Source organism: Cynocephalus volans, chromosome 15 (genome assembly GCF_027409185.1).
Source record: "Cynocephalus volans isolate mCynVol1 chromosome 15, mCynVol1.pri, whole genome shotgun sequence".
Taxonomy (NCBI): domain Eukaryota; kingdom Metazoa; phylum Chordata; class Mammalia; order Dermoptera; family Cynocephalidae; genus Cynocephalus; species Cynocephalus volans.
The window spans coordinates 57,069,362-57,095,745 of NC_084474.1; the positions used below are offsets into that span (position 1 = coordinate 57,069,362).

The window sequence follows — 26,384 nt, forward strand, 5'->3', positions numbered from 1 at the left end:
TTTTCTCCAAGTTTATTCATGTTGCTCTAAATGGCAGGTTTTCATTCTTTTTCATGGTTGACTAGTATTCCATTGTGTATACATATCACATTTTCTTTATCCAGTCACTGGTTGATGGACATTTAGGATGGTTTCAACTCTAGACTATTGTAAACTGAGCCACAATAAACATGGGAGTCCAACATCACTTTGACATGTTGATTTCTGTTACTTTGGATATATAACCAATAGTGGGATTACTGGATCATGTATGGTAGTTCTACCTGTAGATTTCTGAAGAATCTCCATACTGTTTCCCATAGTGGCTGTTGTTGAAAACTAATTTTCATTTCCACCAACAACGTATAAGAGTTCTCCTTTCTCCACATCCTTACCAACATTTTTCATTTTCTGTCTTTTTGATAATAGCCATTCTAATTGCAGTAAGGTGATATCGCATTGTGGTTTTGATTTGCATTTCTCTGATTTCTTTTTTTCTTGTGTCCTTGCCTGGTTTTTTTTAGTATCAGGGTAATGCTGGCCTCATAGTATGAGTTTGGACGAATTCCGTCAACACCAATTTTTTGAAATAGTTTAAGATGTACTGGTATTAGTTCTTTAAATGTTTGGTAGAATTCTACAAGTAAAGCCATCTGACACTGGGCTTTTCTTTGTTGGGGGAATTTTTATTACTGATTCAATCTTGTAACTTGGTATTCCTCTCTTTAGGTTTTCTATTTCTTCTTGCTTTAGTCTTGGTAGGTGATATGTGTCTAGGAAAGTATCCATTTCCTCCAGGTTTTCATATTTTTTGGCAGCTAATTGTTCAAAATAGTCTCTGATGATCCTTTGTATTTTGGTGGTATCAAAGGTAATGTCTTCTTTTGCATTTCTGATTTTCCATATGGGTCTTTTCTTTTTTCATTAGTCTGGCTAACGGTTTATTGATTTTATCTTTCCAGAAACCACCTTTTTGTTTGATCTTTTGTATTATATTTCTAGTCACAATTTCATTTATTTCTGCTCTGATTTGTAATATTTCTTTTCTTCTACGTATTTTGGGTTTTGTTTGGTTTGTTCTTGCTCTTCTTAGTTCCTTGAGGTGTATTGTTAGGTCATTTATTTGAAATCTTTCTATTTTTTCGATGTAGGCATTTACCGCTATAAACTTTCTTCTTAGTACTGCCTCAGCTGTATCCCATAAGTTTTGGTATATTGTGTTTCTGGCTTCATTCATTTCACAAATTTTTTTGATTCCCTTCTTAATCTCTTTGACCCACTGATCATTCAGGAGCATGTTATTTAATTTCCTTATATTTGTGTAGTTTGACAGTTCCTTGATATTGATTTCTCATTTTGTTCCATTATGGTCAGAAAATTTTCGAATTTGTTGAGACTAGTTTCACCCAGCATACAGTCAATCCTGGAGAATATGCTGATGAAAAGAATGTGCATTCTGCAGGCATTGGATGAAATGTTCTATAAATGTCTGTTTGATCCATCTGGCCTATGAAGCCATTTAAATACTATACTTTATTTTTTGTCTTGATTATCTGGCCAATACTGAGAGTAGGGTGTTAAAGTCCCTAACTATTATTGTGTTGGCGTTTCTCTCTCCCTTTTGATTGAATAATAGTTTCTTTATATATGTGGGTGCTCCAGTGTTGGGTGCATATATATTTATAATTTTTATATCCTCTTACTGGATTAATCCCTTTATCATTATCTAATGCCATTCCTCATATATTAGTTCAGATTTTGATTTAAAGTCTGCTTTATCTGATATAAGAAAAGCTACTCCTGCTCACTTATTTTTTCCATTACACAGAGTATCTTTTTCCATCCTTTCACTTTCAGTTTATGTGTGTCTTTGTAGGTAAAGTGTGTTTCTTGTGGGTAGCATATGAATGAGTCATGTTTTTTTATCTAGTCAGCCAGTCTAAGTCTTTTAATTGGGGCATTTAATCCATTTACATTCAAGGTTATTATTGATATGTGAGGGCTTACTCCTGTCACTTTGTCGGTTTTCTTTTGTTTTGTGTATCCTTGATTCCTTTCTCTCTCTTATTGTTTGTCCTTGTGGTTTGGTGGTTTTCTGTACTGATGAGGTTTGATTCCTTTCTCTTTCTAATTTGTGTATCTATTCTACAAGTTTTATATTTTCGGGCATTTTTATAATGATTGTTAATTGTTCCATCTCTTCTAGATATAAGAGTCCCTTAAGCATTTCTTGTAAGGCCAGACTGGTGAAGACGTGGTGATCAATTCCCTTAATTTTCATTTGTCTAAGAAAGACTTTATTTCTCCTTCTTTCCTGAAGAAAAGGTTGGCTGTTTATAATATGCTTTCCTGGATTTTTTTTTTTTTTTCTTTCAGTACTTTGACTATATCAACCTATTATCTCCTGTCCTGGAGGATTTCTGCTGAGAAGTCTGCTCTTAGTCTAGTGGGGATTCCCTTATAAAGTGACTTGACTCTTTTCTCCTGCTCTTTTTAGAACTCTCTTTCTTGTTTTTAACTTTTAACAGTTTGACTACAGTGTGTCTTAGAGAGGTCCTTTTTGGGTTTAATCTGTTTTGGGACTTTTGGGCTTCCTAGCTTTGGATGTTTTAATCTTTCTCAAGCCTAGAGTAGTTTTCAGCTATTATTTCATTAAATATGTTTTCAATCCCTTTTTGTTTTCTTCCCCAACTGTAATGCCCAGAATTCTAATATCTGTTTGTTTAATATTATCCCATAAATCATGTAGGCTTTGTTTATTTTTTAAAATTTTTAACTTTTTTTTTGTTTGTTTTCCTGGATAATTTCAAAACAGCTGTCTTCCAGATCAGAAATCCTTCTTTTCTATGATCTTGTCTGTTGTTGAGACTCTTGATTGTGCTTTTTATTTCATTCAATAAATTCTTCAATTCTGATATTTCTATTTGATTTTTAAAATATCTATCTCTGTTAAATTTTGCATTCACATCATAAATTTTTTTTCTGATTTCACTGAATTATTTGCATACTCTTGTATCTCAGTGAGTTTCCTTAAGATTATTAATTTGCATTCCTTTTCTGGCAACTCATCAATTTCTGATTCTTTGGGATCAGTTATTGAAGCATTATTGTGTTTCTTTGGTGTTGTCAGTTTACTTGTTTTTTCATGTTTATTTCTATGCATTGGTATCAGTGTATTTGGTGAAGCAGTCACCTCTTTAAAGGACTGTGGAGGGCTTGCATGAAAGACTTTTACCTCAAAATGTGCCTGTGGGTTTGATCGACTAGAGTATGAGGCCACTAGGTAGGGCTGCACAGAGGAGGCCCTGTTTGCCAACTTTGAGGGAGTGGGTGAGGCCATGGAGCAGGCCTACCAATAGGGGTAAACTGCAGAATAAAAATCTGATAATATTTGGAGAATTCCTTTCTTTTATGAAATATTATTTGTGTCGAACCGTAATTTAACTAGAAATTGAAATACAATCATGTAAGTTCACTGTTACTTACATAATCACTATGGTAGAAATAATGTGCTTTAAGTAGTAATTTATTCATCTTAAGTACTTACTAATCAAATGTTAGTACTTACCTTGAGTATTAAATATACCACAGATTATTCTTTCTGGAGAATTATTAAAATAATATGTAACAAGATGTTGGGTAGTACTGAACAGGAAAAAACTTATATTCTATTAGTGAATTAGGTAAGAGAAACAGAATGTGTAAAGACCATGAAACTAAAGAAGCATATAAAGGACAGCAAGATAGTGTAGAAAAGCAGCACAAGCTCACGTTATTTTCTTATGATTATAGACTACAGTAAGCTAATAATACAGACATAGTTGACCAAATTGAGAAAGAGAATATAACTGAGATAGAATTATTCATGTACCATTCTCATTTCCATCAGTAATGGGTATTTCTTGAGCATAAAGATTTTATCATAAGAAAAGCTACATGTAATAAAATATATAGATATAAATAGATATCAAGAGCAAAAACACATAGTCTAGTTAGCTCTACCTTGAAGGAGGGCATGGGTAAATATTTATAGGGGAACTGAGTAATATACAATGAAAGCGATCACAAGGAGACAGGGTTATTATAGATGAAAGACTAACAGTGAACATACACGTTCAGCAACATCTTAGAGTATTGTATATTTTCTACTTCTACAATCACAGACAAATGTTTCCTGCATTCATGTTGACTCATCTGTCCTAGCTGATGTTGCTACTGTACTAAAGGAAGCTCTAGGGGAGGAGGGCAGGCGAGTCTACACTTGGAGTTATTAAGGTAATACTAATAGTAAAAAGATTTACATTAGCTGAGATTGGTGAGACACACCTGATGTCTACGAAAAAGTCATACTCCTATAAGCTAAGAATTAAAACTGCAACAAGAGAACGACAAGCCACATATTCTCTTCTGCCACTCTCTTAACTTTCTCAGAAAAGAGAGGCTGTTAAGTTTTGCCAAAATCTAGATTACTGGTTCTCCTATTGAATAGTACTTCAAATAAATATTTTCACTGACTGATACTAAGCAAATGGAGATGTTTATAAATTTATAAAAAGCATTTGCAAAAGGTATATTTTTATAATAGCAATTAACCAGACCATATTATAGCTATGCTGTATAACAAATTACAGAAATGCAGCAGCTAAAAACACACACATTTATGATCTTGCAGTTTCTATAGGTCAAGAACCTTAGCTGAATACTTAAATGAGAGTCTAAAGAAGCTGCAATCAGATCTTGGCCACCTGTGTTTTCATCTAGAAGCTCACCTGGAGAAGAATATACTTCAAAGCTCACTCTGGTTGTTGGAGGAGATAATTTTCTCACACCCCTAGGACTAAGGACTGGTTAGAGTACAGGAGAGACTACGGACTCCATAAATATCTTCTGAATAAATGACTGAAATTTCATTAAACCAATGAATTTAGATCTTAATCAAAGCTATTTTACTTTAATTAAGTGCCACACATTTTTAAATGTTGAATTTAACTGGAAAGTAAACGGAGAAAAGCTGATATCCCAAAACACTGATGCTTTACTTTTGAATACTATATATTTTTCTTCATTATTCAGTTATTTTCCAACACATTCGTCTTTCTGGTATTCTTCATTAATCTGTGCAAAACAAAGATTTTACCTGTTATAATTTCCTTTCAGCCTAAAGAACTTCTTTCAGCATAACTTGCAGTAAATTTCTGTTGGAGGAAAGTTCTGTCTCTGTATATTTTGACAACATTTTCATTAGTATTTGGCTAGATACAGAATGTTATGTTAACAGTTTATTTTCCTCAGCACATAAAAGATGTAACTAATGTCTTCGGGCCTCTATTGTCTCTGATAAGGTGTAAGGAGTTATTCTTACCATTTTCATCTGTATATAACATGCCTTTTCTCTCTACTTGCTTTTAAAATTTTCTCCTTATGTTTGGTTTTTAGTAGTTTGACTATGATGCAACTAGCTGAGGTTTTCTTTTTATCTATCTTGCTTGGATTTTTCTGAGATTCTTAAATCTGCAGTTTGCTCCTTAGTTTTCTATATTAATATAGCATAGTGGTGCTATATTAATGTTAGTTTGAAACCTCAGTTCTCTGTGGGCTTAAAATAACTGTAATTTGTAGGTCATCTAGCTTGTTCTCATTGTTATGATGGAAGTGACTTTCTTTTGCAACTTTTTACATCATAAGGAGAAGTGGAAGGCCACAGTACTTTGATATTACTATCTGGTACACAAAAAATTCTATAAAGATGTCTCTGGTATCAGTCTTTAATGTTTTATTCAAAAAGGAAACAATCTATACAAAAACCTAAAATTTACAACTGTTGAATTAGTTTTACCTAATTCCTATGAGGTCAGGTAAGCATCTTAATTTTCATCAAGTTAAACATGATATGAAAGGAGAGTAATTCAATAACACTGAACTATGTGCATTTAAAAATGAAAAAAAGTGAAAGAAAATTTAAGAAAATAATAAGAAAACAGCCATAATTACAATTTTCCTATTTAATTTGTAATTAGGTAGAAAAATAATTAGCTCTTTTATGTTAATTTCATTTCAAATCAGATTTTACTTCAGTAGTGAGATAAAAAATGTGATCTGTACATTGACCATTTAAAATTTTTTAAATAATGCTTAGAGGAAACAAAAATAGAACAAACTAAATTTTTTAAACTCAAGAAACATCTCAAAATGTGTAGATTACACATATGAGTAAGATCATGTGGTATTTGTCATTTTGTCTGGCTTGCTTCACTTACCATGGTGGTCTCCAGTTCCATCATGTTGCTGCAAATGACAGGAGATTTCATATTTTTTATAGCTGAATGATATTGCATTGTGTATATATACACTACAGTTTTTTTTTATCTATTCATCCATTGATAGGAATTTTGGTTGATTCTATCTCATGGCTATTGTGAATAGTGCTGTAATGAACATGGGAGTACAGGTGTCTCTTTAATATATTGATTTCATTTCTGTAGGGTATATATATACTCAGTATTGGAACTGCCAGGTCATAAGGTAGTTCCTACTTTTAGTTTTCTAAGAAACCTCCACTCTGTTTGCCAGAATTGCTGCATTAATTTACATTTCCACCAACAATGTATGAAAGTTCATTTTTCTCTGAAACCTGGCCAACATTTGTTATTTTCTGTCTTTTTGATAACAGCTATTTTAACTGGGGTGAGGTGATATCTCATTGTGGTTTTAATTTGGATTTCCCTGATGATTAGTGATGTTGAGCATTTTTTCACGTGCTTGTTGGCCATATATATGTCACCTTTTGAGAAGCGTCTGTTCAGGTCCTTTATTCTTTTTAAAACTAGACTATTGGTTTTTTCACTGTTGAGTTGTTTGAGTTCCTTATAAAGTCTGGATATTAGCCCCTTGTCAGATATGTAGTTTGCAAACACTTTCTCCCATTCTGTAGATTGTCTCTTCACTTTGTCAACTGTGTACTTTCCTGTACAGAAGCTTTTTAGTCTGATGTAGTCCTATTTGTCTATTTTGGCTTTAGGTGTGTATGCTTTTGCAGTCTTGTTCAAAAAAGCACTGCCCATTCCAATGTCATGTCGTATCTCCCCTGCGTTTTGTTTTAGTAGTTTAATAGCTTTGAATCTTGAATTTAGGTTTTAATCCATATTGAGTTGATTGTTGAGTATGGTGAGAGATAAGGATCTAGTTTCAATCATCTGCATATGGATATCCAGTTTTCCCAGAATCACTTATTGAAGAAGAAGTCCTTTCACCAATGTATATTCTTGGCACTTTTGTCAAAAATGAGTTGGCTATAAATGTGTGGATTTATTTCTGGGCTCTCTATTATGTCCAATTGGTCTATTTGTCTATTTGCATGCCAGTAACATGCTGTCTTGATTACTACAGCTTTACAGTATATTTTGAAGTCAGGTAGTGTGATGCCTCCAACTTTGTTTTTTTTGTTTAAGATTACTTTGGCTATAGAGGGTCTTTTGTGGTTCCATACAAATTTTAAGATTATTTTTTCTGTTTCTGTGTAGAATGCCATTGCTATTTTGATAGTGATACTACTAATTCTTCTAACCCATAACATGGGATATCCTTCCATTTATTTATATCATCTTCAATTTTTTTCACCAATGTTTTATAGTCTTCATTGCAGAGATCTTTCACCTCCTTGGTTAAATTTACTCCTAGGTATTTCATTTTTCTGGTAGCTAAAGTGAATGGGATTACTTTCCTGATTTCTTCAGATATTTCATTATTGGTGTATAGAAACACTACTGATTTTTGTATGTTGATTTTGTATCCTGCCACTTTACTGAATCCATTTATTAGTTCCAGTAATTTTTTGATTTAGTCCTTGGGGTTTTCTATGTATATGGTCATGTCATCTGCAAATAGGGATAGTTTGACTTATTCCATTCCAATTTGGATGCCCTTTAATTCTTTCTCTTACCTTATTGCACTGGCTAGATTTTCCAGTACTATGTTGAATAAGAATGGGGAAAGTAAGCATCCTTGACTTTTCCATATCTTACAGGAAAAGTCTTCAACTTTTGTCCATTTAGTATTGTATTACCTATGGGTTTGTCATATATGGCCTTTACTGTGTTGAGGTACATGCCTTGTGTACCTAAGTTGTTGAGTATCTACTTCCAAGATACAATGGTGGGATAAGCATAGGGTGTATATTCTCATTCAAAAAGGAAGAAATAGGAGAGAAGAAAGGAATAACAGGTCCTAAACATGTCCAAAACCCAGCAAGGCAGGTATTAAACCTTAAAGCTGGAGACTAATCTCCTTTGACTCCATGTGTAGCATCCTCTGCACACTGATGTGGGGGTTGAGCCTCTAAATCCTTAGGGAGCCCCGTTCCTGTGGCTTTCCCAGGATGGCATTGCCTGCTGGTAGCTCTACTGTTATGGGGTTTCCATGGCATTCCTGCTCCCACGGCTCACTAGGTATGGCCCTGATGAAGGCTTTCTGTTGCAACTCTGACCACACATTTCTGCTAGGAATTGTTCTAGTGAAGGATCTTTGTGATGACTCCACTCCTGTAACAAATCTCTTCCTAGTTCCCCAGGCTTTTCCATACATCCTTTGAAATCAGGGTGGAAGCTGCCATGCCTCCACAGCTCTGGCTTTACATGAGCCTGCAGACAATACCACATGGATATAACCAAGGCTTCTGTCTTGTATCTTCTGAAGTGGTGGGTCCAGCAGCACCTGGGTCCAATTTAGCTACAGCTGGGGCAACCAAGGAGTGCTGTGCTGCTGGAATGCAGGGAGCAACGTCCTGAGGAAGCCCTGGGCAGTGAGCCTATGGATGGTACCCAAGGCCTATTCCACAAAACCATTCTGTCTTCCTAGGCCTCTGGGCCTATGATGGGAGAGGTAGCCTTGAAGATCTCTGAAATGCCTTCAGGGTGGTTCTTCCATTCTCTTGATGACCTCTTCTTTCTCTACTAATATATATCCTTGGCAGATAGTCACTGGGCTACACCACTTGTTTCCTCTCATGAACACAGTTTCATCCTTTATGTGGCCAGGTTGAGAGTTTTCTAATTTTTTACCTCTGCTTCCCTTTTAATTATAAATTTTGGCTTTACATCAAGCCTTTGCTGCCATAACTCTGTGTAGGCTGTTACAAGTAGACATGCAGCTGCCTGACTGCTTTGCTGCTTAAAAATTTTATCTGCCAAATGCCCTGGTTCACCACTTTTAAATTCCACATTCCATAAAACTTTTGGGCATGGATAAAATCCAGCCAAGTTCTTTGCCAGTTCATAACAATGGTAACTTTTGCTCCAGTTTCCAATAAGGTCTTCCTCATTTCCATCTTAGACCACCTCAGAATGGCCTTTACTGTCTATATTTCTGTCACCATTCTGGTCATGACTGTTTAACCAATCTCTAAGAAGTTACAGACTTTCCCTGGTTTTCTTGTCTTCTAAGCCTTCACTAGAATCTAGGCTTTTTCTAGCATGCTCTTCCAAATTCTTCTAGCCTCTGCCCATTATCCAGTTCCAAAGCTGCTTCCACATTTTCAGGTGTTTGTTATAAGCAACACCACACGCTCAGTACCAATTTTCTGTATTAATCTTTTTTCTGTTGCTTATAATGGAATACCTGAGACTAGGTAATCTATAAAGAGATGAAATTTATTTCTTACAGTTTTGGAGGCTGGGAAGTCCAAGGTCCAGGAAAACATCTGGTGAGGGCCTTCTTCTTGGATAGGGCTCTGTACAAGGTCCCATGGTGATGCAGAGTGTCACATGGCAAAGATGTCATGAGCAAAACAGCTAACCTTCTCACTTTGTCTCCTTATAAAGCCATCAGAACCAAACCCATGACAACCCATTGAACAATCAATTCTTGACTCCATGAATGGATCAATCCATTCACAAGGGCATAGTCCTTGCAATCCAATCACCTCTTAAAGGCTCCACCTTCCACCACCATATTAGGCGTAAAGGTCCAACATGAGCTTGGGGGTACATTCAAACCACAGCACATATTTCTCTGTTCTTTCTTCATCTTTACATTGTTTTGTAGGTATTCTTTGGTGGAGTTAGACCTTTACTGCTCAATATCATAACTTTGTCTCTGGTCTGTGTTTTTTTTCCATTCTTTGATGGATCACAAGCAACGACCACAACTTAAACACTGCCTGGAACTAATATGTGGTCCTGTAGTTAATTACTAGATTGGCAGAAACATACTGCAGGACCAGAACTTGAACTTTGCCCACGCTAAAATGGTGCCTTGCTGTTGTTTCTCAGACTGGGGAAAACTTTCTGAGTGGACTGGACTTTAATTGTTGGCCTTTTAGTCACTTCCTGATCATGTGGGGTCCCGCTAAAAGCAACGGGGCTGTATGGAGAATCCAGCCCACGACTGAGTCTTTCACCTCAAATTTTCCCCCTGTAGATCTGTCACACTGACCAGTCTCCATTGTACGGCACCCGAGCCAATTGGGAGACAAATCAGCTGCCAGCACTGTACCCCAATGCACCCCTGGTGGGTCAGGGCCCCCTCCTCTACACTGCAAATATTTCCCATGGGGCAGGTCCCACATGAGTCCCCTGTGAAGACTCAAAGACCTCTAGGAAAATTGGACAGATGCCTTCTATTCTCTCCTCTCACTTCTGAGACAGCAGGTCCAGTGACCCTCTCTGTATACAGTGCTATCCTGGTCCTAAAGATGTGGGTTGGGACTCTCCAAAGTGATTCCTTCTTCCCAGTGGCTGAGGCCCTTCCTTCCTATGAGTGCACAGGACAACCTTGCAAGTAACTTTGATGGCCTAAGAAATGAGATGGGGTGCTCCGAAGTGATACTTATTTTTTGCCAGTGGTCACAGCACTCTTCACCTCTGCAGACTCCAAGTAACTTTGGGCAAAAAGTGCTGCACTAACTATGCCATCTCCAGGTAGCTTCTCTGTGCACTATGCCACGCTGGCCCAGAGAGCAACTGGGGCTGGGAATGATCAGAATGATCCCTCCTTCTACTTGCCGCAGCCTTCAATGCTTTAACAGACTCAGCAGGTCTCTCCTCTTCCCCTGAGTTCCAACTGTTTCAGAATGTTGGTTTTCTGTTTAAACAGTTGTAAGTTAATCTCTTGTCAGGGGAGCAATGCTGGGGATCATCTATTCTGCCAACTTGGTGATGTCACGCTTCCAAGTGTGTATTTTTTATCTCTATCAGGAAGAGCATATAATATGTGTTTCATATAATTTTCTTTATACTAAGCAAATTGCACTAATTGTTTTCAACTTAATTACGGAAATGAGATTATATACATGAGTGTTACCTATAAGGAAATTTATCAACATTAACAATTCCAAAAATTAAAAAGGATCATAGAACTAGACCAATAATATTTCTTTTTTTCTTTTTTAGTTTTTCACAAATTTTATTTTTTTAATGTTACATTGTTAATTTTACTGATGTTACTAGTTTCCATTTTTAAGCTATACTAAGCCATAGATAACTTTTGTCACACTACCCATGTCTATGTGTCCTTTTGAAAAGACTGAATCAACTGATTTTTCTTGTGAAAATTACTTGTCTTTACAATAAAAAGCAGAAGCTAACTTTGAATTGGGGCTGTACCCAGTTTTCTCCTTGTATCAGAGGAGTTGCTGAGATACAGTCCCTTTGGGCTTCTCATTGCATTCATGCTGATTTGAGTAATCTTTTTTTCGCCTCCATTACACAGTAAGAAGTGTAACATGGAAAGAAAAGAGCTTATAGCTACTTTCTCTCTACTCTTAAAATGTGAAACACACTTATCTTTATGACGGACAACTGCTTATCGGTTGGTGGGATCCAGCAATGACTTTATCCAGGTTATAGCTTAGAGGCCTTTGTAAGACACATGAATAGTTAATTTATACTTGGGAAAACTCAGAAGTTTCAAGGGCCAGGAGATTTGTTAATTCTAGTATTTCGGAGAGTTTGGAGCCCTATGCTTTTTTTCCAACCCCAGTTTTTTGTTTGTTTGTTTGTTTTTTAACTTGTACTTTGCCGATATACATTGTGGTTGATTATTGTTGCCCCTTACCAAAACCTCCCTCCCTCCTCCCTCTCCTCTCTCCCCCCCAACAATGTCCTTTCTGTTTGCTTGTCGTATCAACTTCAAGTAATTGTGGTTGTTATATCTTCTTCCCCCACCCCACCTCCGTTTTTTTTTCTTGTGTGTGTGTGTGTGTGAATTTATATATTAATTTTTAGCTCCCTCCAATAAGTGAGAACATGTGGTATTTCTCTTTCTGTGCCTGACTCTTTTCACTTAACATAATTCTCTCAAGGTCCATCCATGTTGTTGCAAATGGCAGTATTTCATTCGTTTTTATAGCTGAGTAGTATTCCATTGTGTAGATGTACCACATTTTCCGTATCCACTCATCCGATGATGGACATTTGGGCTGGTTCCAACTCTTGGCTATTGTAAAGAGTGCTGCGATGAACATTGGGGAACAGGTATACCTTCGACTTGATGATTTCCATTCCTCTGGGTATATTCCCAACAGTGGGATAGCTGGGTCGTATGGTAGATCTATCTGCAATTGTTTGAGGAACCTCCATACCATTTTCCATAGAGGCTACACCATTTTGCAGTCCTACCAACAATGTATGAGAGTTCCTTTTTCTCCACAACCTCGCCAGTATTTATTGTTCAGAGTCTTTTGGATTTTAGCCAACCTAACTGGGGTTAGATGGTATCTCAGTGTGGTTTTGATTTGCATTTCCCGGATGCTGAGTGATGTTGAGCATTTTTTCATCTGTCTGTTGGCCATTTGTATATCTTCCTTAGAGAAATGCCTACTTAGCTCTTTTGCCCATTTTTTAATTGGGTTGCTTGTTTTTTTCTTGAAAAGTTGTTTGAGTTCCTTATATATTCTGGATATTAATCCTTTGTCAGATGTATATTTTGCAAATATTTTCTCCCACTCTGTTGGTTGTCTTTTAACTCTGTTAATTGTTTCTTTTGCTGTGCAGAAGCTTTTTAGTTTGATATAGTCCCATTTGTTTATTTTTCCTTTGGTTGCCCGTGCTTTTGGGGTCGTATTCATGAAGTCTGTGTCCAGTCCTATTTCCTGAAGTGTTTCTCCTATGTTTTCTTTAAGAAGTTTTATTGTTTCAGGGTGTATATTTAAATCCTTAATCCATTTTGAGTTGATTTTAATATATGGTAAGAGGTATGGGTCTAGTTTCATTCTCCTGCATATGGATATCCAGTTATCCCAGCACCATTTGCTGAAGAGGCAGTCCCTTCCCCAGTGAATAGACTTGGTGGCTTTGTCAAAGATCAGATGGCAGTAAGTGTGTGAGTTGATTTCTGGATTCTCTATTCTATTCCATTGATCAGTGCGTCTGTTTTTATGCCAGTACCATACTGTTTTTCTTATTATACCTTTGTAGTATAGCTTAAAGTCAGGTAGTGTTAAGCCTCCAGCTTTATTTTTTTTGTTCAGCATTGCTTTGGCTATGTGTGGTCTTTTATTATTCCATATAAATGTCTGGATAGTTCTTTCCATTTCTGAGAAAAAAGTCTTTGGAATTTTGATGGGGATTGCATTGAATTTGTATATCACTTTGGGTAGTGTGGACATTTTCACTATGTTGATTCTTCCAATCCAAGAGCATGGGATATCTTTCCATCTTCTTGTATCCTCTCTAATTTCTCTCAGCAGTGGTTTGTAGTTCTCATTATAGAGATTTTTCACATCCTTGGTTAACTTAATTCCTAAGAATTTTATTTTTTTGGTGGCTATTGTAAATGGGCAGGCTTTCTTGATTTCTCGTTCTGCATGTTCACTATTGGAGAAAAGAAATGCTACTGATTTTTGTGTGTTGATTTTGAATCCTGCTACTGTGCTGAAATCATTTATCAATTCTAAGAGTTTTTTTCTAGAGGTTTTAGGCTGTTTGATATATAGGATCATGTCATCTGCAAACAGGGACAGTTTGACTTCATCTTTTCCAATCTGGATGCCCTTTATTTCCTTCTCTTCTCTGATTGCTCTGGCTAGTACTTCCAATGCTATGTTGAATAGGAGTGGTGAGAGTGGGCATCCTTGTCTAGTTCCTGTTCTTAAAGGAAAAGCTTTCAGCTTTTCCCCATTCAGGATGATATTGGCAGTGGGTTTGTCATATATGGCTTTAATTATGTTGAGATACTTTCCCTCTATACCTGACTTATAGAGGGTCTTTGTCATGAATAAGTGCTGAATTTTATCAAATGCTTGTTCAGCATCTATAGAGATGATCATATGGTCCTTGTGTTTGACTTTATTAATACGGTGTATCACACTTATTGATTTGTGTATGTTGAACCAACCTTGCATCCCTGGGATGAATCCCACTTGATCGTGGTGAATAATTTTACATATGTGTTGCTATATTCTGTTTGCTAGTATTTTAGTGAGGATTTTTGCATCTATATTCATCAAGGATATCGGCCTGTAGTTTTCTTTTTTGGTTATATTTTTACCTGGTTTTGGTATCAGGATGATGTTTGCTTCATAGAATGAAACAGACGCAAATCTCCCAAACTCAATCTTTTGGAATAGTTTGTAAAGAATCAGTGTCAATTCCTCTTTGAATGTTTGGTAAAATTCTGCTGTGAATCCATCTGGTCCTGGGCTTTTCTTTGTTGGGAGCCTTCTGATAACAGCTTCAATCTCCTTTATTGTTATTGGTCTGTTCAAATTTTCTGTTTTAATTTCCATGTGTTTGTATAGTTTCCAGAGTTTCATTTGTTATTAATTTCTAGTTTTAATCCATTGTGGTCTGAGAAGATACATGGGATAATTCCAATTTTTTTGAATTTATTGAGACTTGATTTGTGACCTAATATGTGATCTATCCTGGAGAATGATCCATGTGCTGATGAGAAGAAGGAATATTCTGAGGTTGTTGGATGGAATGTTCTGTAGATATCTGCCAATTCCAATTGGTCTAGAGTCTTGTTTAGATCTTGTGTTTCTGTGCTGATTCTTTGCCTAGATGATCTGTCCAATATTGACAGTGGGGTGTTCAGGTCCCCTGCTATTATCGTATTAGTGTCTATTTCCTTCTTTAGGTCTAATAGAGTTTGTTTTATAAATCTGGCTGCTCCAACATTGGGTGCGTATATAATTATGATTGTTATGTCTTTTTGATGGATCAGTCCTTTTCTCATTAAGTATTGTCCCTCATTGTCTCTTTTTATGGTTTTTAGTTTAAAGTATATTTTGTCTGATATAAGAATAGCTACTACAGGTCGTGTTTCTATTCTGTTTGCATGGTAAATCTTTTTCCATCCTTTCACTCTTAGTCTATGTGAATCTTTATGGGTGAGGTGGGTCTGTTGTAGGCAGCATATAGTTGGGTCCTCCTTTTTGATCCAGTCAGCCAGTCTGTGTCCTTTGATTGGGGAATTTAAGCCTTTTACATTAAGGGTTGTTATTGAAAGGTGTTGATTTATTCCTAGCATTTTATTGGTTGTTTGGTTGTCTTAGCTGTCTTTTGTTCCTTGCTTTCTGATTTACTGTTTGGTTTCTGTGTTTGTTGGTTCCTTAGGTTGTAGATAGCACTTTTGTTTCTTTGCTTTCTCTTCATGAATGCCATTTTTATTATACTAGTGGGCTTTGATTTTTCTTGGGTTTTTAAGGCAGTGGTAGTTATTTTTCAGGAACCAAACCCAGTACTCCCTTGAGGATTTCTTGTAAGGGTGGTCACGTGGTAGTGAACTCCCGCAGTTTTTGTTTGTCTGAGAAATATACTATTTGCCCTTCATTTCAGAAGGATTAGACTTGCTGGGTAGAGTATTCTTGGCTGGCAATCTTTGTCTTTTAGTATTTTGTATATATCATCCCATTCCTTTCTGGCTTTTAGGGTTTGTGGTGAAAAGTCTGATGTTAGCCTGATTGGGGCTCCCTTACAGGTGATTTGACGCTTCTCTCTTGCAGCTTTTAAGATTCTTTCTTTGTCTCTGAGTTTTGCCAATTTGATTAGAACATGTCTTGGAGAAGACATTTTTGGGTTGAATACGTTTGGAGATCGTTGAGCTTCCTGGATATGAAGATCTGTGATTTTTCCTATACCTGGGAAGTTTTCTGCTACTATTTTCTTGAATATGTTTTCAATGCAATCTCCGTTTTCCTCCCCTTCTGGGATACCCATGACTCGGATATTTGAGCGCTTAAGGTTGTCTGATATCTCTCTCAGATTTTCTTCAATGTCTTTGATTCTTTTTTCTTTTTTTTTGTCTGCTTGTGTTATTTCAAACAGTCCATCTTCAAGTTCAGAGGTTCTCTCTTCAACTTCGACAAGCCTGCTGGTTAAACTCTCCATTGTGTTTTTTATTTTGCTGAATAACTTCTTCAGTTTGGCAAGTTCTGCTACATTTTTTTTCAGGACATTGATTTCCATGTACATTTCCTCTTTCAAGTCCTGTATACTTTTCCTTGTTTCATCATGATGTCTAGCTGAGTTTTCTTGTATCTCATTCAGTTTCCTTAGAATTATCACTCGAAATTCCTTGTCAGTCATTTCAAGGGCTTCTTGTTCTATAGGATCTAGAGTTTGGGATTTATTAACTTTTGGTGGTGTACTTTCTTGATTTTTTGTATTTCTGGTATCTTTTTTTGATGTTTATTCATTGTGGCAGGGGGTTTCACAGTCCACTGGTTTGAGACTATTAACTAACTAAGATGTTGCTGTGGTTGCCAATTTGGTATGGGTACCTCTGTGACTGCTCAGTTGGCCTCTAGTGCCTTGTGTGTGTGGTTGCTTCGGGTCTTGGGCCTCTCCGGGGAGCCACCTCTCTGGTCAGCTTGGACTCTGCTGGGCTGCTGGATCACAGGGCGGTACCGCAGGGTGTGTGGTCTCTGCTGAGCTTCCACTTCCCATGCAGGACTTCTCCCTGTTCCGTGTGCTCTGGCCTGGGCTGTTGGATCACGCAGTGGCGACCCCACAGGGTGTGTGGTTTCTGTCAAGTCTCCTCCTCCCTAGCCTGACGTCTCCCCGCTCTGTGCACCCTGGGCTGGGCTGGGACGTGTCTTCTGCAGCCCTCGTCTATCAGCTGGGCCTTCAAGACCCTGCTTGGCACCACCTCGCCCAGGAAGTCTACCAGGTTTCTGCTACGCGCAGACGACCGGTCGCTCTGGGTGCCTTTGTAGCACTGTGTAGATCTTTCTTGGGACTTATCACCTTCCTCCTGGTATCGCGGTTATTTGTGTACTTGTCTGATCTCCCACACCAGAGCGTGAGCTCCTCAGGGGAGGAGCCTGCAGCACATGGTTCACCTTTGAATCCTCCCAGCACAGACCGACTCCGGTGCCCGCCCGCAGTCAGCTCTCCGGCAGGTTTAAGCCAACTCGGGAACTCTCCGACCACACTATTCCTAACCAGAAATCGGTCAGGCGTTTTTCCGAACTGGTGGCCGCAGAAATGGTATCTGGCTTCCAGTAACAGGAAGTTTACCGGGGGCTGGAGCCCAGGGTGTGGTGGAGTGACAGTTGGCCCAGCCTGTACTTCCTTGCCCTCCCGATGCTGGCCGGGGACGCCCCACGCCACCAGCCCCGCCAGAGAACTGCGGAGGGAGTGGGAGGGGAGGCCGGCCCACAGGCCCTGGGAAGACCTGCGCCGGGGCAAGCAAGTGGGAAGGCTCAGTGTGGAGCCGAGCCGGCGAGGAGGACAGGCTTGGCCGAGCTGGGCCGGAGCCGCCACCACCTGAGAAAATGGAGGCAGCACCGGGGCCGGTGAGTGGCCCAGTGGGGCAGGCGGGACCGGGCCGGGGGTCACTCACAGGGCTGTGCCGGGTCGGGCAGCTCCCTCTCTGCTTCTGCGTCGTCACTGTCCCCGTTCTCAGCCGCCTTGGGCTGCTCACTTGGTCCTGCGGCGTGGCTCGGGCACTCCCAGGAATCTTCTTTTATGCCAGCCTGAAACCTCGAATCATGAATAGGGCAGCTGGCCGCCTTCAGCACGGCCCCGGCCTCCAGGATCCTGGCAGTGTCAACAGCAGCCCCGGCACCGTGTTTCCTGTTTAGAGACTCGCTTTTGCAGCTAAGAAACAGATCTTTTCCTGCTCCATATTTCAAAGCTGTTGCCTGTAAATGAGGCAGCCTCTCCTGCCAAGGGCAAAGTGGCGGTCGGCCCCCATGACTGGCCACCAGCAGCGGTCCTCCCTTAAGAGATGGCAAGAGGAAGGTCCACAAGTTTCCCGGTTGCCTAAGGCCCAGTGGCCGCCTTTTCCACCTCAGCTACTCCGCGCCAACTGCCGCAGCCACCGCCATCTTAGGATCCGCCCCAATAATATTTCTAACTTTTATTTTACCTGTAGTGTGAGACTCTTCACTGCATTCCATACTATTCCAATAAATTCTTTCATTCTTTCTTCAGGACTTCTACAGCTTTCAGATATATTCAGCATGGCTTTCACAGGAACTGACAATGGTCGGGATTCTAAGTTTAAGAACAGCTAATCATTAAACAGAAATGTAACATAATTTCACAAAAAATATCTAGAAAGTATCTTCAAGATTATTTTCCTTGCTTAAGATTATTACTTCTATAGGAGATTACAAAATGTCATATTAGATCATTTTATCTTGTAAATTACTGATGTTTGCAACTATTCAAAAATAAGCAAACCTAATTTTTTAAGAGTCAGGAGAGTATTTGTTACTCATGTCAGGGACTGGTGACTGGGATGTAGACTTGGGGAGTGATGGTAATGTCATATTTATTGATTACATGGAAGTATTCACTTTGTGAAAATTCACTAAGCTGTCACTTAACAATTTTGTCCACTTCTTAGTATAATGGTAATACATTGATAGAAGTTTTTCTTAAAAAAAAAAAAAAAAGAAAGAAAGAAAGAAAATTCAAGTACAAAGCACTTAATTCTTCCAAAATTGATAGGAGTCTTCTCATATGTGAATTTTCCTGATAACAAAAGCTTACCCACAGAATCTCTCAATCTTAAAAAATGATTTTGATGTGAACCAAAGAAGTTTGTGATAACATAAAAGGCAGACTTATTTCTTCATAAGATGTAATGTGATATACCACTGCTTATATTGTTATTAAAACTTTTGTTCAAAGATTTCAGAAATTACTTTAAACAAATTAATAATTTACAACAACATATATCTAACAGACCCATGTAATTGTATATTTACCCATCTTATGTTAATGCAAACATATAACTTATATGTACAGATGCTCCTCGACTTACGATGGGGTAATGTCCCAACAAACTCATTGTTAAGTTGAAAATATCACAAATAGAAAATGCATATAACACACCTACCCTACCGAACATCATAGCTTAGCCTAGCCCATCTTAAATGTGCTCAGAATACTTACATTACCCTACAGTTGGTCAAAATCGTCTAGCGCAATGCCTATTTTATAAGAAAGCATTGAATATCTCATGTAAGTTATTGAATACTGTACTGAAAGTGAAAACAGAATGGTTGTATAGGTCTTTGAAGTATGGTTTCTACTGAATGTTTATCACTTTCACACCATTGTAAAGTTGAAAAATCCTATGTCAAACTATCCTATGTCAGGGACCATCTCTACTATTTTATGTACTTTTTATTTATTAACAAAGTATTTATTAAGTATTTATTAAAATATATTTTTAATAAATAAATCAGATCTTGATTTTTAAGACTTTAACAAAATTAAGTTTGAAGATCCTAGGACGCTCTCTATAATAATTGCTACTATATCACCGCTATGAGAATGGCTAGTTGCTCTATCCACTCACACTTCCCCTCTCCTCCAAAATTAGTTCATACATGTGCATTTACATTAGATTTAAAATACCTTAAGGGCATGGAGCAGAAACCTCTCTTTTCCGCATAGTTATAATTCCACAGACTATAACATTATACATATTAGAAATTCTAACAATGTTTGTTAAAGAAAACCACTTTCAAAGAGATCCATGGAGATACCTGGGGGTAGAGAATTACAGGCAGATGGAACAAAAACACAAAATCCCAAAAACAGTCGGGATTTACAACCAACAGCATAGAAACAAAGATGGCTTTAGTGGAGTGAATAAGCGTGAAAAAAGAGATGAGGTAGGAGCTATATGTAGGGACCAGATCATACAGGGCTTATGTAGAACCTAGTAAGGGAGACTAGTTTTTAATTTTAGGGAACTGGGATATAATAATGGATTCTAAACAAAGTCATGACATTATTGGATATATGTTTTGGAAGAATTTCTCTGGTTGCTGTGCAGAAAATTGACTACATGGATCAAGTGCTGAAACAAGATGAGTTGTGAGAGATTGTGGCAGCAATAAAGGTGGTAAGAAGTAGTGAAATTCTGTATCCATTTCAAACATACAGCCAATAGAATTTACTGATGAATAGTAAGAGAGAAAACAGAAGTAAAGATGATTCCATCTTTAGGTCTGAGCACCTGGAAGAATGGAGCTGTAGAAAAGGGAGATTCAAGAGGAAAAGGATCTTAGTTTTGGACATGTCAAGTTGAGATTTCCATTTGACATCAAAATAAAGATACTGAGGTGGCAAACAGAAAACAAGTATTAAAAATGGAAAAGGATATAAATATATAATTCACAGAAAAAAATGTGATTTGGCCAGAAATTTATTTTTAAAATGCTCAACCTTATTAACAAAGAAATAAAAATAAAGGCAACAATCAGATATCCTTTTGATTTGTTATTTTGGCAAACATTTTAAAGAGTTAACTTGTATATACCTACAAAATACGTCATTGTTGAAGCTTCTTGTGAGAATGTTTCACATACTGGAATTATAAATAGGAATGGCCTGTAGAGCGGAATTGCAACAGGGGAGGGAGTGCAATTTGTACTTATCAAAATTTAAACATGCAGGTTATTCTATAAAATAATCCCATTTCAAAGAATCTATGCTACAGAAATACACTAAACATGTGAGAATGCATGCACACAAACAATTTATAAAGGATGTTTAGCATAAGCAATACTACATGTAATATGAAAAGAAGGAAGGGATAGAGAAAGGCAAGAAGCAGCAAGGGAGAATGAGACGAAGGAAGAAAATGCTAAACAATTTATCTGTCCATCGGAAAAGAAATGGTTAGGTTAATTTTTGGAGTACTCATAATAAAGATTATAATTCAGCCATTTGAAGATGAGGTACAGTTGAAGGTATGACAAAAAGCATATTTTTGATACCTTATGAAGTGAAAAAAACCCCAATGTGTGTGTGGCATAACCCAAATATGTTATTGAAACTGTAAGTTTCAGTGTATATTGGTCTTCTCATACATAGAAAAAGTTATAGAAGAGCAAAAAGCAATCCCTTGTTAACCTCTGAGGAGTAAAATGGAATTGATAGAGAGTAAAATAACTCTTTACTACGTATATTTTAGAATTAATTAAATGTTTCATAGAAATCAATTACCTGTTGTAATTTTATAAACATATATATTAATTTACATTGTACTTATGTGGACTTCCTTGTTTTTCTTTTGTCCTTTAGTAGTAAATGATTACTGAAACTTACAGTAGATCTCTATCAATTTAAACAACTGGCTTAACATGCAGACCAAATTTTAAAATTCTTTGAAACAAGTAGTAATAGTAATAGTTTGCAAAGAAGTCACTTATGGTCAAATTTTAAAAACCTACTGTTACTAAATATTGGTGCTATATAAATACTGATATTACAATTTGAAAATAAATTCATCCAACAAATGCTAACATTACCACACAGTATAGGCACTATTATCCTACTGTGAAGCAATATTTCCAGTCACCACTAACCAGAACAGCCACATGCTTATTGTAAATTCTGTATTCTATGATATAATAATCTAATAAGAAAATTAGAAGTCTTGAAATCTATATGTGGCTTAAATATGCTGTCTAAATAGCTAAGAAAACCATAATTAGTTAAAATTCCCCATTAAGTAACATAATATGGCTACTGGAAGTGTAAAAAGCATACTATTCTCGATATACTAATTTTCAATCTATCATATTTTCTAACAGATAAGAGGAGTAAGAGTTTGGGGAAAAAAGACAATATTTTCTGTAGTAAGGTATATTTTAAACACAGGATAGGTGTACTTCATAAAACTCTGCCAATCTTAATCCACATTTTATTTAACCACGACCTCTATAGCATTTGAATGCCAGGTACTGCTACTATAAGTGTTTTAACAAATATTAACCCATTTAAAACCCATAATAAACACACAAGTAATGCACTATTAATCAGACTCTTACTATCACCATTTTCAGATAAAGGAGAAATTATGTATCCTAAGTCACAGAGAGTTTATGTCTCCTAAGTCACCCAGCTGGTAAATAGCAAAACAAGGATGTGAATCTAGGCAGTCTTGCTCCAGAATCCATCCTTTTAATTACTATGCTATGCTGTCTCTTCTACGAGGGGTCTTCAAAAAGTTCATAGAAAGATTTATATTATCTTTTAATTCTATTTTCCCCTGAACTTTTCGAAGTAACTTCATATTATTCAAAACCCATACAATGACTTCTAAGTCTTTCAAATATATGATAAACATATCATATTTCTACTAAAGATCATGGTACCACAAATAGTTAAGAAAATATCAGATTTATTCATTCCCACCAGAGCTATATAAGACCTACATTTAACATAGTAGTCTGATTTCAAACATAACTATAATCCTTATTTTTCAGCAATAAATAAACAAGGTAATTTTGAGACCCATATTTTATAGGTTAAAGTTATATCAACAATTATTTCATATGGATGTGCCATCATACTTGGTACATTATTATTTCTTCATTACTGTGCCATGAAAAAAGTACTACAACACTTGGAGTCAACTTGAGTTAGAGTGTTTTAGCCGTCTGTGTCCACTTGCTGTATGATTTGGAAAAAGCAATTTAATGTAACTGTCAGTTTCCTGATCTGTACAAAAAAGCTAATAATATATGTAATATCAAGAGTACTATCCATTTTAAATGTTATACTGTATACAAAAACTGTTTATGAAAGTACTATAAAAATAAGGAATAATGAAAAAAATTAATCATAATTGTGTATAGAAAAGAACTTGAAGGTTACTAGATGTGAAAATACAACTGTGCTCCTTTTCCATCTTAATCAACCTATTGTGTTAGTTCTACCTTAAATGTCATATTCTCTGAGAAATAGTCACTGATTTCCAAAAATTAGATCTAGTCCTCCTTCTACAATCTGGCAGAATTCTAACATAATTCTGTACAACATATTTTTCATGGTATAATATTAAACATTCGAATGTTTGTTCCTACAAAAGTAACAGTTGTGCATAGTGATATGATAGCAATAAATGGTAGTGGTTTATGGTTGGGCATTGAAGACATATTCTGGGTTATGCCCCCACTACTCTAATTTTTCCAGTGAGAAATAATCTGTATGTACATATTTATCAATGTATCATCAATTAGATAGAATTAGCTGAAAAAGCATAAAGATAGGAACTCTAGGCCACAGAATTAAATAACTATATTTTTGCTTGTACAATCCAATCAAAGATTATATCATAACATTCCTTTACCTTCTTCAGGTTGAACTGGAACCTGGTAAGAATTACTTCATTATGTCAAAAATCTCTGTTCTTCTTTTGAGGGTTTAAGTAATGATGCCAATGGTTAAATGGTAACTCTAAATATCCTATAATATGTATGAACCAATGGCACCAAATACTAACATTCAGTACCAAATGGCTTATATTCTTAAAGTTCAAGATTCTCACATTAACAAGTTTACTTCATGATATCAAGAGTCAAAAATCATTTGTGCAGCAGCAATAATTCAGTTTTCACAGTAAGTGCTTCTCAGAATCAAGCCCTTTCTGTTCCAGGTTTTCATCAGCTGCTATGTAAGAGCCTTAAGAAGAGTGTTTATCACTAAAGTAGGTTAAGTTTAGTACTTAGCCAGTAATGGAGGATGACTTCTAATAGAAGAATGATTTAGAAAGATTTTCTATATCAATTTTTCCTCTAAATATAAAACTTCTAACCATCAATTTATATGTTTATGGCCTTCATTCAGTATATTGCTTATACCAAGACAATATTCAATTCACTGAAGAGACAGTACATGTTTCTTGTGTCTATTCAATTCATGTAGCACCTAGTATAGTGGCTTGCTCAGTAAATACTGGTTGATCAACAATCAACTGACATATTTTTTAAGCGAAAACAAATCATATGTGCACCTTATCGAAATCTTTTCCCAATAACATATTTGACATTTTTGATAAAAGAAAGTACCTTTGTGTAAGATACCTATTTATAATTTTATAATTAATGGCTTGATTTTTACTTGAAATTTTAAATAATCACCAAGAAGGAAAGTGTGCCAATCTTTATTTCTCTTTATGTTCATGTGAAATCAAGCTGTTCAGCCATGTATTCATAGCCAAGACAATGTTATGCCAGAGGCAGCTGCCTTTAACTACAGTTCAAGCACCTAAAAGGAAAGAGGAATCTTAAAACATTAAAAATTTAAAACCTCCAGAAAATAAGCCTTACAAGCTCAGGCTGTAGATCATCCTGGACAGGCGGCATGCTTTTTAAACAGTCACAGGCAAAGACAATCACCAAAAAGATCCCATAATGGAAACCAAGGCTTCCTAAGACATAAAGAGGGAAGAACTGCAAGCTTTGGGAAAGAGAGAAATGCTTCAGATAGACCTGAAGCAGGGTGATAGAGTGGTTTTATTCACAGTTTTCAGAAAGCTTAAGACTGAATGGTGAAGAAGGGCGTACTTTATCTAGATTTCTGGGCAAGAAGTTGAAGGAAGGAAGATAAATCCCTCAGAAGAGAAACCAGACTTGGGCACAAGAGTGATCTGCAGTATTACATTTCATTATCTTATTCAAGATATCATGAAAAACTAGGATAAAGTGTTAATTGTCCTCTGTTCACGGGCTTAATTAAAGGTGTCTCTTGCTACATGGTATATATTTTTTAATACTTTTTATTAGAGAAGTAATATATACTAACAGGACTAAAATGAGAAAGTACAGCACACCAAAAAATAAGGAAGAGAGGGAAGGTGGAAGGGAGGGAGGGAGGAAGGAAGGAAAGAAGGAAAGGAGGGGGGAGAGAGGATGGGAAAGAGAGAAGGAAGGAGGGAGGTGGAAAGAAGACAAAATGAAAATATCCCATAATTTCAACATGCAAAAACAAATCACTCAAAAACTATTTATAGTATCTGTTATCTTTTAGGGCTTATTTTAGAAACTGGGAATTCTGTGGTAAGCACAACAGACTTGGTCCCAGTCCTCATGGAGCTTACGTATACATGTAGGCAGCTTTAAGATTTAAAGCCAAAAAAAAAAAAAAAACCAGAACAAAAAACTCTTCAGAGAATTTCAGATGCCAGTAGGATTAATATATTTAAATAAAGGTTTCCTCAAAGCATGTACTGGGGGGAATCAGGAAACCTAGGTCCCATTTTCTTATTCTATCAATTCAAGATGTGGAATCTTAAAACTCACTACAGCTATTTAGGTTTCAGATTTCTCACCCAGAACTTTCAGGAGATAAACAACAAAGGCTGCCTAAATCTCACTTGAAAACCATTGGGTGTGGCAGGGATTCTGAAGCCTGTCAAGAAAGAAAAAAAGGAGAAATAAAGAAAGGGGAGGGGAAGAAATGAGAGGAACGAAGGAAGGAGAGAAGGAGGGAGTGGAGGGGGGGGGAGAGAGAGAGAGAGAGAATGCATTGAGTAACACTGTCTTGTTGTAAGTAATAAAGATATGAATGTCCAGAATCTACCTTTCAAGTTATATATAGATTATCACACTAATCCACCAAGACCACTAAAATCAAAATAGATGGACAATAACTTAGTTTGAACTTCCATAACTTTCTTAGTGTGTGTACACCCACAACCAACACTACCACCACCAGAAATAATACCACGGGGTAGTTTATGAGTTAATGCACTTCTAGATAATATCATGAGATTTTGCAGAAGAATTAAGATTTTTAACTTGGAAAAGACAGTCTTTGGCTTGTTAGCTGTAACTCTTGACAGGCTGGCACTGTTTTCCAATATTTTATACTCAAAACATTTCATTAAAAAGATCAAATTATTCAGTGTGACTATAAAACAATAATGCTGTTTTTTGTAGGAATATGTGATTTCCAATATTTGATGTTGGCTCTTCACACTTTCCCCTTCTGCAGTTAAGTCATTACCTAAACTTTTCTCTTTATAGTTACAACAAGGGTTCAGTGACAAACTAAAGATAAGCTAACTAGGGGGTTATAAAATTATAAATGAGAAAACTCTAGTCAATTGGATTGCAACTAGAATTTGATTTTTTTTTTTTTTTGAAAGAGAAAGGGAAAAAAGAGAAGAGGGAAGGGAAAGAAAGGTAGAAAGAAATCTTATTCATCATGAAC

General features: G+C 36.6%; 1 protein-coding gene across 2 annotated transcripts in view; it reads right to left on the bottom strand.

Moving 5' to 3' along the window:
- Nucleotides 1–26,384, bottom strand: part of VPS13B (vacuolar protein sorting 13 homolog B) — a 794,525-nt gene that overhangs the window by 402,349 nt on the left and 365,792 nt on the right. For both annotated transcript variants that reach the window (XM_063079322.1, XM_063079323.1), the window contains exon 22: nucleotides 18,289–18,416. In XM_063079322.1, coding sequence (XP_062935392.1) covers nucleotides 18,289–18,416 — 128 coding nt within the window. The remainder of the gene's footprint in view (nucleotides 1–18,288; nucleotides 18,417–26,384) is intronic.